The sequence below is a fragment of the Leptodactylus fuscus genome, chromosome 1 (assembly GCF_031893055.1).
Source record: "Leptodactylus fuscus isolate aLepFus1 chromosome 1, aLepFus1.hap2, whole genome shotgun sequence".
Taxonomy (NCBI): domain Eukaryota; kingdom Metazoa; phylum Chordata; class Amphibia; order Anura; family Leptodactylidae; genus Leptodactylus; species Leptodactylus fuscus.
In genome coordinates, this window is record NC_134265.1 from 157,433,155 (window position 1) to 157,446,639 (window position 13,485).

General features: G+C 39.7%; 1 protein-coding gene across 1 annotated transcript in view; it reads right to left on the reverse strand.

Moving 5' to 3' along the window:
* Positions 1-13,485, reverse strand: part of GLIS3 (GLIS family zinc finger 3) — a 294,145-nt gene that overhangs the window by 72,962 nt on the left and 207,698 nt on the right. The window contains exon 6 of the mRNA XM_075278899.1: positions 8,039-8,180. Coding sequence (XP_075135000.1) covers positions 8,039-8,180 — 142 coding nt within the window. The remainder of the gene's footprint in view (positions 1-8,038; positions 8,181-13,485) is intronic.

The following is a 13,485-nucleotide window of genomic DNA, read 5'->3' on the forward strand; positions in this document are numbered from 1 at the left end:
TTTTTTTTATTGTAAGTCATTACTATGCTGTATTTCCCTGATTAGTTTTACAAAGTCTGAGCACTCTGTGAAAAATAAGCAGCATCTTAAGTATTTCTAAAGAAGCAATTTATCAAGAAAGAAAAGAATATGGCATTTGTAGTGTTGCACTTGTTGGTTATAATGCCTTGGACATATACAGTATATTTATGTTGCTGAGATGTTTTTTATGTTTTATAACATTCTTTAATGTCCATATTGTGTCTTTAAGGGGGCGTTCACACTACCGTCGGTGTCCGACAGGTAGTGTCCGCTCCTAGTGTCCGCTCAAAATCTGGCACGGACATTAGGAGCGGACACTAGCTGTGTCCGTGACACCTGTCATTTATTTCAATGGGCATCGGGTGCGTTCTATTGCACTCCGTGCCTGTCCTTCCCTGTCCGCAAGTGAAGATGTCCAACTTCTCAAGCAGACAGAAAAACCCGACATGTAGGGTTCTTCTGTCCGCTTGAGAAGTCGGACATCTTCACTTGCGGACAGGGAAGGACAGGCACGGAGTGCAAAAGAATGCACCCGATGCCCATTTAAATAAATGACAGGTGTCACGGACACAGCTAGTGTCCGCTCCTAATGTCCATGCCAGATTTTGAGCGGACACTAGGAGTGGACACTACCTGTCGGACACCGACAGTAGTGTGAACGCGCCCTAACTGAGGATCTTAAAATTTGGCAGAACTGGTATTGGTAATCTGGAATGGCATAATGTCAGCACTTTTTCAGAAGCTAGGTGGGGTTAAAATTATAACTTGACCAGCCCAACCCTTTGAGGTAGAATTGAGTGGTCATGTTTCCAGTGAACTGTCAAAAACACAAAAAAAGGTTTTTGCACATGAAAACTAGTATTGTATAAATTTGAAAAAGGGGATTTTTCACTTGAAACGCGTTGTGATATATGATTAAAAGAAAAGGCTACCATTACCATTTCACTTCCATTTACTGAAAAGAGAGCGCGGTTTATCTTCCAATTTTGCTTCTGGGTAACACACCCTTATTCACCCGTCGTCTCCCGGTGACTGTGGTGGAACCCACTGGCACTCTCGCCTGTTGTATAGTTATACTGTAAATGCTGTTATTGTGATGGTTTCTAAACAACACCAGCTCCAAAACGTGTTATGTTTTATGGTATCGGTAAAGGAACTTTCTGAAGATGTCTTGGTAAGCACAGATTATTTACCGCTATCACTCCTTTTGGCAACACATCACGGCTTTTCCCACAGCTCTATAGACAGAAAGTCTGCAGAGGTTTCCTCCACGTACTCTCTGTTATAATTATACCTATGGGGAAACCGCCAGCGTTGCTGTAGGTATAATTGACATTCTGCGATTTCCCCGGCCTTACACTGAAACGAGATGGGTGAGTTACCATGTTACGTGTGTGGGAGAACATAAGGGTGTTGGTTGTCAGATATTGGTGACTTATCCTAAGAATAGGCTATCAATATCTAAATCTGGAATAATCCCTTTAAGAGAATATAGTAGATTTACATGCAGTGCTATGTAAAACCATTGAATATCACAAAGTATGCTAAATGACATGCAGAGCTTTGCTACATCTGACAATCTTGGCTCTGTTCCATCTTGAGCTAAATTATTGTGTTATGTATTTTTTGAGTTATATCTGTACGATATAAAATTCAGTAAACGCTCAGCTGCTATTTCAAGCTGATAAACTCATCCTCATAGCAAGCAGTTAACACCAATCTTGCACACCAGAATCTGACCTGACAGTGTGTACTGTACCAATTGCAAATTACATTTCTAGCAATTTCTTTCTTCAACACAAATGGAATGGCTGTCACCCTGCCAACACAAACTACTAATTCAGATGTTGTTTTCACAAAGTTATATGCAATTGTTGGTTTCTTACATTTTTTTACCACTCGCTGTGAATCTGTGAAGACGACTAATCTCTCAGCTACGTATCCCATAAGCATGCCTCGATAAGAAACCTTACAGCAACAGACAATGTCAAATGGTTATTCGGATCTGTTCTTTATGTTTGACATGGTGACTGTTTTATTCCTTTGGAAAAAAAATTGCATAAATGAAGAGTTTCCTATGTTGTAATAACCATAAAATGTCTATCCCTCCCATTTGATGGCTAATTGATGAAAAGCTTTAACCACTCGTAAACTGTTATTACCAGCTTGTTCAGCGCTAACCTGCTCCATTGCTCGCTTTTATGACTTTTATGCATGTATGAATTCCAGATTGCTCCCAAGCACAGATTTTCTTCTGTTGGGTGATTTATAGTTTTCCTGCAGGGCTAAATTTCTTAATAAATGAAACCTTTGTCCAGGTTTGTGTCTCTGATTACAAAACAAATATGCAGCACATGGCCCCTGCTGAATGGAGGCTGTCCGCATGGAATGGCTAGCGGAGTGACTGCCCAGAAGCTGCAGAGGAGATTTCTGCTCTTCTGGATTCAATGTGGGCCCCATCTTCACCCTTCATCCACTTCCACTTCCATGTACATGATTCCAATTTTTAGACACATGGTTACAATTGGTAAAACCTGTTTTGTTGGAACAAAGGCTGTCAAACATTGTTTCTCAACATAAAACTGGAAACTGGCATTTTTCCTTTAACAGATAACCTTCTTATCAACCAATATAAATAGCATACACATGACGCACACTTGTCTACTGTATTTATAATGTAAAGTACATAGACTGAATATATTTGGAGTCCTGCTTCAAGGAGCAATGAAAATAGAGTGTAAGGGATGGCCTAGAGTAAATATAACATAAATAGGATTTTTGCACAAAAAATGTGACTTTTTTCATATCTGGACTGCCCTTACCACTTTCCCAAAAAGGTGGCATGGCGAGGACATGCAGGGGCGGGGTCACCGGCCCCACCAGATTTATTAGCATTTACGCCAGAAATCTTTCATATATGATGTGAGAGATGTAAACCAGCTACAAGGTGCCGTACATTTTCCTCCAGGCACATAGCCAGGTAGAAGGCATGTGCCTTGTCATTGTTGGGGGAATGCACCACTGCAATAATGCCAGTCTTCATAAATCTGCCCCGATGTGTTTATGAAGAAAGCTTTCATATTAAAGACAAGGTCCATTCCTCTGGCAGATGGACAGCCAAGATAATTATTAAGATGTATGCACTTATTTTACCCATTGCTTATAGCTTTTTCTTACTCTGGAAAATAGAGTACTGATTAGAAGACTCTTATCTATTAACTCAATACAATTTAAAGAGTCATGGACACATGCAGTTTTATACACCACTAGAAAGCAGACAGTTTGCTGAATTCAGTGGACTATCGGCATTCCCATTATGTGCCCGGGGGAAGAGATATCAGTGCATATACCGATAGCTCTTCACTGTCAGAAGGGCGTTCTTGACAGTCTAACTAGGAACGCCCCTCCTGACAGTACTGTGTGTAGCGCTATACTGTGAGGGGGCGTTCCTTACCGCCCAGACATAATGCTGATGTTTGGATTACAAAATCCATTTTTCAAATACCCTACTTTTAAAGAGGACCTTTCATGTCCTCAGGCACATGCGATGACGCTAAGCAGTGAGGAATGGCCCCCAGTGCTAATCTATGGATGAGTACTGTCGTGGGGGGACATTCCTCACTGCTCAGCGTCATCGCATGTGCCTGGGGACATGAAAGGTCCTCTTTAAAAGTAGGGTATTTGAAAAATGGATTTTGTAATCCAAACAACCCAATTAAGGCTAAGGTCCTAAAAACTACAATGACTACGCATCACTGTTCTTTCCGCAGAGCTTTACACAGAGAGGTCGCAGAGGCTTCTAATGTGGACTTTCTGCTTCATTTATATCTATAGGAAAACCACCAGCATTTCCGTAGATATAATTGATATTCTGCAATTGTGTCATCCATTTTATGAAACAATAAATAGTGCCAATAAAGAATACAACTTGTCCCACAGAAAACAAGACCTCATTTGGTTATGTGAATGAAATACAAGAAATCAAGTATGACTTTTGGAAGGGGAAAATTAAAAAAAAAAAAAAAAAAGTCACTACTGGAGGAAGGGGTTAAACATAACTTTCTTAGACCAGGGCCACACTTTGCGGAAACAACATGGAAACCCCCCCCCCCATTTTACAGTCACAGCAAAGTGAATGGGATTCTAGCGAATCCCATCCCCATTTTGCAGTAAAATACCTGGTGCAGACATGTGACGATTTCCAAAACTGTTGTGTCCATTCGCCATTCCACTTTGAAAATGGAGAGAGAAAATTCCTGCAAACAAGACTTTCTGTCTGCATTTTATGGGTGGAAACCGGGTGGAAACCCAATGATGACATGATTGCAGCCTATAGGAAATTGTGGTATAGGTTTTTCCAAAGGTAACCGCCTTTTAGGCTAAAGTCCCACGTTTGGAAATGTAGCTTTTGTTTCAAAACATTTAATTTGTATGGCCATATTCTGACACCCATAAACTGTTTTATATTTCTGTGTACAAAGCTCATATTTTTGCAGGATGCTCTTTTTTGGGGACATATGTTTATGTGATATGTATTACTTTATTAAATTTTGAGGAGGTAGAGACGTACAAATGGCGATTTGAGCATTGGGTTTTTATTAGTTTTGACATTTTTGAATGGAACAATGCCTAACTTTTTATTGTTTTGTTACTGTAATAAGTAAAATGGGAAAATGGGAAAGGGGGTGATTGAGGTTAAGTCCCCATGTAGCAGGCCGTGGCAAAAAAAGCACTGTGGGAAAAACCGCGGCAGGATGGCATTACGGTTTTTCCCACAGTGCTTTTCACAGAAGTCCACAGAGGTTTCCTCTGCAGTCTTTCTGCTTCAATTATATCTACAGGAAAACTGCTAGTGTGTCCGTAGGTATAATTGACATGTTTCTGATCTCCAAAACCTCAACAGTTTTGAGAATCGCAGTGTATTTTCCTGCAATTTTCTAGTATCCCATCCATTTTGCAGGGACTGTAAATCACTGCATTTTTTCCATGCATTCCCACTGTGGGCAAATAACAGAGTTTAAGCCACGCGGGGCCCCAGCCTTACAGGGATTTCAAGGCCATAAAAATCTGATTGGTAGGAGACCAACAGCAAGCCCACATGGATCATCTGTTCAAGGGTGTATACACAATACAGTGTACAAAGCCAGAAGCAAATAGCTCTGTACATTATATAGTGCCAAGATGCTGTTACTGCAACTTTGCTCTTATCGATGTCAATGGTAGCTAAGCTACAGTCATGCAGTTTGACTATTCAGGACTTGGAGCTATTTGATTCTGTCTGTGCACTGTATACTATATGGACTAGACATAACTCTGAACAACTTATCCGAACAACACATCCCTAATTTTTATATTACTAGATGTAATAAGATTCCCGGTGATTTCTGATACTTAGCACCAAGCAAGAACTTCACTATCTGCAATGAGCTCACCGGTAACACCAGGTCACCAGGTCTGCAGGCAAAACCTCTGTTACAGGCTATTTCACACATTGTAACCATAAATGCTCAAGATAAGCTTTCTTATTCTACTATAATAGACTATTTTTCAGCTGACCCCTAACAATGCTGGCCTAAGCACATACCTTTTTGTTTTATTCCTTTCTCAGAAAAATGTAATCTTGGATCCCATGCTGAGTACATCGTGCTATGTGCAACCACAATTCTTTTTAAGAGTAATAATAGCAAAATATGACAGAATTCTTGGATATACCAGTACAGTGATTTACATTACTTGTAGAACTGGCACTGCAAGTGATAAAAGGCATTCTATCACGCAGCTACTGTATCTAGCTTAGGAATCAACTGATCTCATTCGCATTCATTATGATATAAATCTTATTACTGTAAGACTGACACTGTGTTGTCACAGGTCGACAGCAGCAGTAGTTACAGGCGTGTATAAAAGGAACTAAAACTTTACTCAAACACAGTTCTTTATACACTGGTAAATGGCACTACTTAACCCACGCAATGTAAAAAAACAATAAGTCCATTAAACAGGCAGGATATAGGTCTGAATCTGAAATAATAGCAAGTGTCCGTACCGTATATCTACACTTAAGTATCTTGTTAAAATGGCCAGCCTCTACTCTCTGCTACTGACGTAGGACTGATCTCTATTCTTGGAATGAATGAGCCTTGATGGGAAAAGACTAGGTACTGCCAAGGCCAGGATGCTGGAAATTAAGAATGCTTACACACATAAAAATGTTATCAGTTTTTGTAAATTAATAAAATTAAGTGAATGAATAAACAAGAAATCTATATTAAATCAATATTTGGTGTGATCCCCCTTTCAAAAGAGCATTAATTCTTCTAGGTACACTCGCACATGGTTTTTAAAGGAACTTGGCAGGAATGTTCCAAACGTCTTGGAGAACTAACAGCTAACTTTCGGCTTTGTGGGGGCCATATCATCACTTCCAGGAATCAGTGGGGCAGATTTATTATCTTACCCTTTATTTCTGCTGTAAAAAGTTCAAAAGATAGGTATGGGGAGAGTTTGTGGGTGCGCCCGTCAAATTTATTATCATTTCCACCAGAAAAAAGGCAAAACTGACTCTGGAAATCTACACCAGCTATGAGCCCAGTGGATGGTGTACATCATTTATGATGAGCCGTACCCTCCACAGAGGAAATGAAGACTAGCGTTCATAAGGACAATCTTCATAAAGCTTCTTCTCTTGTTCTTCTGTACACTGAAGGTAACTCTTAATAACACTGTGTGCATGTTGGGGGTAGAAATGAGCGATGCTGGAGTGCATGGGAATGCATCAACGTCATGACACTCATAGAGCCCCATGTGATGACTGAAGCCCAGTCATCGAGGAGGCCAGAAGAGGACCCAGAGAGAGTACCAGATGAGCAATAAGGGAAGGTGTGTTTAAATTTTTGGGGGTTTTTTGTACATCTCTCTTAGGCCTCCACCTATTATGCTGTAGGTTCTGCAGAAACTGAAATGAAGTGTATCATCAGAAGTTTATCCATCTTTAGTTTGAAGTCCCTGCCTAACTGCAGAATAAATTTTGAGCCAATCATACACCTCCAAGATGGTATTGCGTAATGGATAATTATTTGTCTCAGCAGTGAGGACACCATTAAACCTGACCAAATCTACAACTCCATTTACTGAAATGCAGCCCCAAACTTGCAAGGAACCTCCCCCATGCTTTACTGTTGCCTGCAGACATTCATGACATTTTCACGGATCCCACATACATTGCAGTGTATGGAGGGACCCGTGAAAGCAGACAAAAATAAAGGCATGACAATGGGCTGTCAAAATATCATTCAAGTGAATAGACCTGATTTTCCTACAATAAAACGGCTGTACAAAAAACAATACTCACAGTAATGTGAGTACAGGCTAACTTCTTGCAAGTATTCTTAGTAGAATTGATGCTATATTCAAGTCAAGATGTGGTTACACCAAATGCTAAACTGTTAACACTATTTTTGAAAATATTCTGATTTTGCAGCAATTTTCCACACCTGCCTAAAACATTTGCACAATACAGTATACAATCAAAATTCTTGTATTGGCAAACTGGGTTGAAGCTTCCTATGGGGGATAGAGAACCTGCAAGGAGCTGATTATTGAGTAGCAAGGTGACAGTGACCTTATCTAGAAACGGATGGAGCACATGTGCTAACAGAATGGCTGGTTGGGCCTGGGATTCTTCTGTACATTGCACCGCCTTATGACAAGAACTATCAGCATGTCATGCCATTGCTACACAGGGTCACCTCAAATGGCTGAGTCAGGTCCGTGAAGAATCCTAGGTCCTGCCTCCCTTACAACAGTGGAAGGAGGCAACAAGTGTGCACCCCACTAGCAAGAGCCAAAAAAAAAAGATCCTGACTATGAAAAACACAATAATGTACTTGGTGTTATATATACCTGGAAGCACAGTATATCAGGAACCCAACTTCCCTGTCTTTGCGTAGACCAATATAAACCTGGCATATATCGTAGACCAAGTCCGTAGATATATTAAGATAATGATGTCTGATACCTGGAAACACATCATGCACAGGAGCAGGAGATCTTCCTAAGGTATTTTCAGCAGGATCCTGTGGCGATGGTGCTGGTTGAAGAGGCTGTATAGTGAGGCAATCACTGAGGATTTCCTGGTCCAGCTCTGTCCTTGGTCGTAACTATGGGAGAAGGAAAGACTAGATATCACCTGCTAGTCACATTGCAACAATACAAAAGGAAATGCAAACAAAGTGACATCAATGTATTAATAGCAGGGAACTGGCTGTCAGTAAAAACTAGCATGAGTATTAGTAATTAGCAATAATTTTTTTCCATGGTAAAGATGTTTCTAAGTAGTTCTATGAAATCCATATGTTTTCCTTTTACACAGCTAAAGATGCCTGCTTGCGATTACCTACTAAGACTTACGTTTTACTGCTATCAGCTGTAATGGGTATTCATCATGAAATCAGTTGCACGTGTACACCAAGAACAAAATATCTTGTGAAAGATTTGCATACTTTATAAAGTAGTCCTGTAGCTCAAGCATTGCCAGGCTCATCACATTTGGCTTTGCTTCAAAATACAGAACTGGACTTGTGTTACCGATCAGTGGCTACATGGTAAACTATATGTAAACATACACATACCTAGGAAAAGCATTTATGATCCACGATCGGGGTAGCAAAAGTGTACTAGGAAATACCATTTAATTCTGTACTTATGTGCTACAGAGAATTAAGATTAATATGCATTGTACATATTTAGCAAAGCTGACTATGTCACTGATTTATCTTTGGTTCACCGTTATAACTTGTTGCAAAACAATATTTCATTATTTATCATCTTTAAAGAGATTATATAATTAAAAAGCAATTTTTTGTCCCAAACACGTAGGTATAGCCTTAAGAAAGGCTATTCTTCTCCTACCTTTAGAAGTCTTCTCCGCGCCGCCGTTCATTAGATATCCCGCTTTTCTTTTGTATGCAAATGACTTCTCTCGCAGCACTGGGGGCGGTCCCCAGCGCTCAAACAGTTCTAGGGGCATCTCTAGCCGAGTGCACATGCCGGAAATCAAGGTAGTAATAGTGGGCAACTGGCTATTAGTAAGAACTAGCATGAACGTCGGCGTGGAGAAGAGATCTAAAGGTGAGGCTTTCTTAAGGCTATTCCTACGTGTTAGGGACAAAAAATTGCTTTTTAATGACAGAATCCCTTTAAATCTACAATATTGTAATTATTACTGGATCTTTTTCATTTTTTTATTTTATAACTTTCCCTGGGAGTGACCATATTGGATACTGAGATTTCCGTCCTGTATGGACTGCATAGAGAGTGCAGAAGGCTTATGTGCTTTTTGACAGCTGCAAAGAATGGTAGTTAAATGAAAAAAAAAGTGTCCATAGACTTCCACAGAAGTATTCCCTCTCCTATTAGTGGTAAGGCAGACCTGTCATACAGGAATTCCACATGACCTCTTAGGCCACAGACAGTTTTTTTAATGCTCATTCTGATTTTATAGAGGTATTCTGGCTTTATGGAAAGATGGATTACAGTAAATTTGCAGCAACAAGAAATACAGTATAAACATAAACTTATACACGTGGACAAAATTGTTGGTACCCCTTGTTTAATGAAAGAAAAACCCACAAAGGTCACAGAAATAACTTGAATTTTACAAAAGTAGTAATAAATAAAAATACTATGAAAATTAACAAATGAAACTCAGCCTTTGCTTTTGGCTTCAACAGAATTTAAAAAAAAATAAAGCTCATGCAACAGGCCTGGACAGAAATGACGGTTCCTTTAACTTAATATTCTGTTGCACAACCTTTTGAGGCAATCGCTGCAATCAAACAATTCCTGTAAATGTCAATGAGACTTCTGCTCCTCTCAACAGGTATTGGGGCCCACTCCTCATGAGCAAACTGCTCCAGTTGTCTCGGGATGAAGGATGCCTTTTCCAGACGGCATGTTTCAGCTCCTTCCAAAGATGCTCAATAGGATTTAGGTCAGGGCCCATAGAAAGCCACTTCAGATTACTCCAATGTTTTCCTCTTAGCCATTCTTGGGAGTTTTTAGCTGTGTGTTTTAGGTCATTATCCTGTTACAAGACCCATGACCTTAGACTGAGACCAAGCTTCCTGACACTGGGCAGCACATTTCTCTCTAGAATCTCTTGATAGTCTTGAGATTTCATTGTACCCTGCACAGATTCAAGATACCTTGTGCCAGATGCAGCAAAGCAGCCCCAGAATATAACAGAGCCTCCTACATGTTTCACAGTAGGGACAGTGTTCAAGATATGTTTCATTTTTCCTTCTGTGAACATGGAGCGGATGTGCCTTGCCAAAAAGTTCCATTTTTGTCTCATCTGTCCATAGGACATTCTCCCAGAAGCTTTGTGGCTTGTCAACATGTAGTTTGATAAATTCCAGTCTGGCTTTTTTAGGATTTGTTTTCAACAACGGTGCCCTCCTTGGTCGTCTCCCATGAAGTCCACTTTGGCTTAAACAACAACGAATGGAGCGATCTGACACTGATGTTCCTTGAGCTTGAAGTCCACCTTTAATCTCCTTAGAAGTTTTTGTTATCATTCGCATTATCTGTCTCGTTGATTTGACATCAATTTTCCTCCTGCGGCCATGTCCAGGGAGGTTGGATACAGTCCCATGGATCTTAAATTTTTGAATAATATGTGCAACTGTAGTCACAGGAACATCAAGCTGCTTGGAGGTGGTCTTATAACTTTAACATGCTTGTGTATAATTTTCTTTCTAAGCTCCTGAGACAATTCTTTCCTTTGCTTCCTCTGGTCCATGTGTGTATATATATATATATATATATATATATATATATATATATATATATATACATATCTCCATAGTATGTAAAACAAAGTATTCACATCACCTCTTCTCAGTGTTGATGCATTTCTTTATTTAAGTCTATGGCAATAAAATAAACCTGTCATTAGTCTTTCAGTCTTCCACTCTCCGATGATTTACTGATCACTCTGCTCACTCTGTCCCAGTCTATGCTCACCTTTTAATAATTTTTACACATCTTAGGAGGTCCCATAAGCCATCACACATTGCGGAAAAATATGCACATCGGACACACTGTGTTTTCCAAAACCGTCACAGTATGTGAAATATACATACGAATACATCAGTGTTTTCCTGCTTTCTGTGAAAAATGCTGTGGGAAACACGGCGCCGTGTTTTTTTCTGCAGCCCTTTTTGCCTCTGTCCGCTACATAGGGCCTCAGAGTATTTCCTTTCTTATTAACAATCTAAGGGCTCATTCACATCTGCGCCGGCACTCCGTTCTTCAGGTTTCCGTTTCCTGCATAAAACAGAGCAGGAGATGGAAACCTGCAGGAGTCTTTCTCACCCATTCATTTGAATGGGTGAGAAAGCAGTCCGGCTGTGAGCGGTGGTGAGCGTTTTAGGCTCTCCGCCGCGAAACCGGGTTTTATAATCCGGACACAGAGTCGGACATGCAGTACTCTGTGTCCGGATTTAAAAAAAACGGTTTCGCAGTGGAGAGCCTAAAACGCTCACCGCCGCTCACGGCCGGACCCGGTCTATGGTTTCCGTCTTCTGGCATGCAGAAGACAGAAACCATAGAGCGGAGACCCTGAACGCAGGTGTGAACCTAGCGTAACTTTATCCCCATAATAATATAACATAGTAAATATGTGTGCAGTCACAACCGTAAATGTGAATCAATGCACATGGTTTTTTTTTTTTGGTTTTTTAGTGAACTTACAGTTTTAACAAGACACTCTAAAGATATGGCAAAATGTATTATTTCATTCAGTTACAACTTTTGCTAGAGCGTTTCCAACAGACTGAATTCTTTGAATGCAGCTCATTTCAGCTACAGATCCAATTAAACAGATTAAAGTGATATGATCTTCACTCAAGCATACTAAACTGCTTCAGACAAGGGACTCAAATGAGCTTCCCTAGCACTTACAGAATATTTATATAAGGCCAACATGGTTGTCAATGATCTAAAAGCCAGACATGAGGCGCATATATTTACAACTTACAAGCTAGATACCGTAGCACAATTTACAACCTAGATGAAATATAATAAATATAAGTAGGCCTTCTATGTGCCACCTTATGGTGCTTTTTTACAGAACTATATTACAAATATATTATACGTAAAATAACATCTGGTGAAACATGAACATTAATCCACACGGGGTCTATATTTTTTTTTTCTACAATTCAGCCCATGCCTTTTAAGGCCTTATGTACACAGCCAAATTATAGCTGCATTTTGTATGGAGTCATAACAGGGCTTTTCTAGGTGTCAGTGAGATCTCCGGTACCTATGAACTTCTTTGGCATTCTCCATTGGGTTCTATTTGTACAGGTATTCCATTGCTTGTATGGAAAAATATCTCCAACATATGGTACTGATGCATTCTGTATAGCAGTGCCAGTAGGCTGTAGAGTTGTGAACTAAGGAGTCGTAAAATATGCAAGCACTGCCATACAGATTCAGTGTCCTCCCCCATGCCTCTGTCTCCACTTTATAGACAAACACCTATATGATTATATAATCCCTATTTCAAATAAAGTTATGATGCTGTGCAACATGTACCGAAAACAAGAATGCAATGATTTGGATAGGTCATATAACCATATTTTATTCACAACAGAAACTCAGAACACATATCAGAAGGTGAAACTTAGACATTGTTCAATTTCATTTTGAAAAAAAAAACCTCATTTACAAATTGATGGTAGCAACACATCTGAAAAAGGGTGGGATAGGGTTAATGAAAGGTTGGAAAAATAAGTGGTGCTGCCGAAAAAAAACAGCTGGGTATGTTCAAATGACTGTGTATAAAAAAGAGCATGTTAGAGCAGCAGAGTCTCTCAGAAGTTAAGATGGTCGGAAGTTTACCAATTTGAGAAAAGCTCAAAATTGTGGAACATTTCATAAAAATATTCCTCAACATAAAATTATACAGACTTTAAATATTCTACCAGCTACAGTACATAATATCATCAAAAAAAAAAAAATTCTGGAGAAATCCATGTGCACCAGAGGTACGGCCAACAATCAGTATTGGATGCTCATGATCAACATAACCTAAGGTGTCACTGCAATAAAAACAGACATGAATCCATAATGTAAATCACTGCCTGCAAGAATACTTCCTGTTCATATAGTTCACTGTGCAATCCTCCAATGCAAGTTTATATACAACAACATATTCCATATATAAGCACAATCCAGAAATGCTGCAGTCTTCTCTGAAGCAAAACTCATTTGAAATTTTTGTGGTCAGATGAATCAAAATGTTAAATTCTTTATGGAAAACATGGACACTGTGTCCTAGGGACTCAAGAAGAGAAAGACCACCCAGCTTCTTATCAATGCACAAGTGGCCGGGTACTGAAGTGGCAAGCCTACAGTCCAGACCTTTCACCAACATCAATACATTTGGCGTATTAT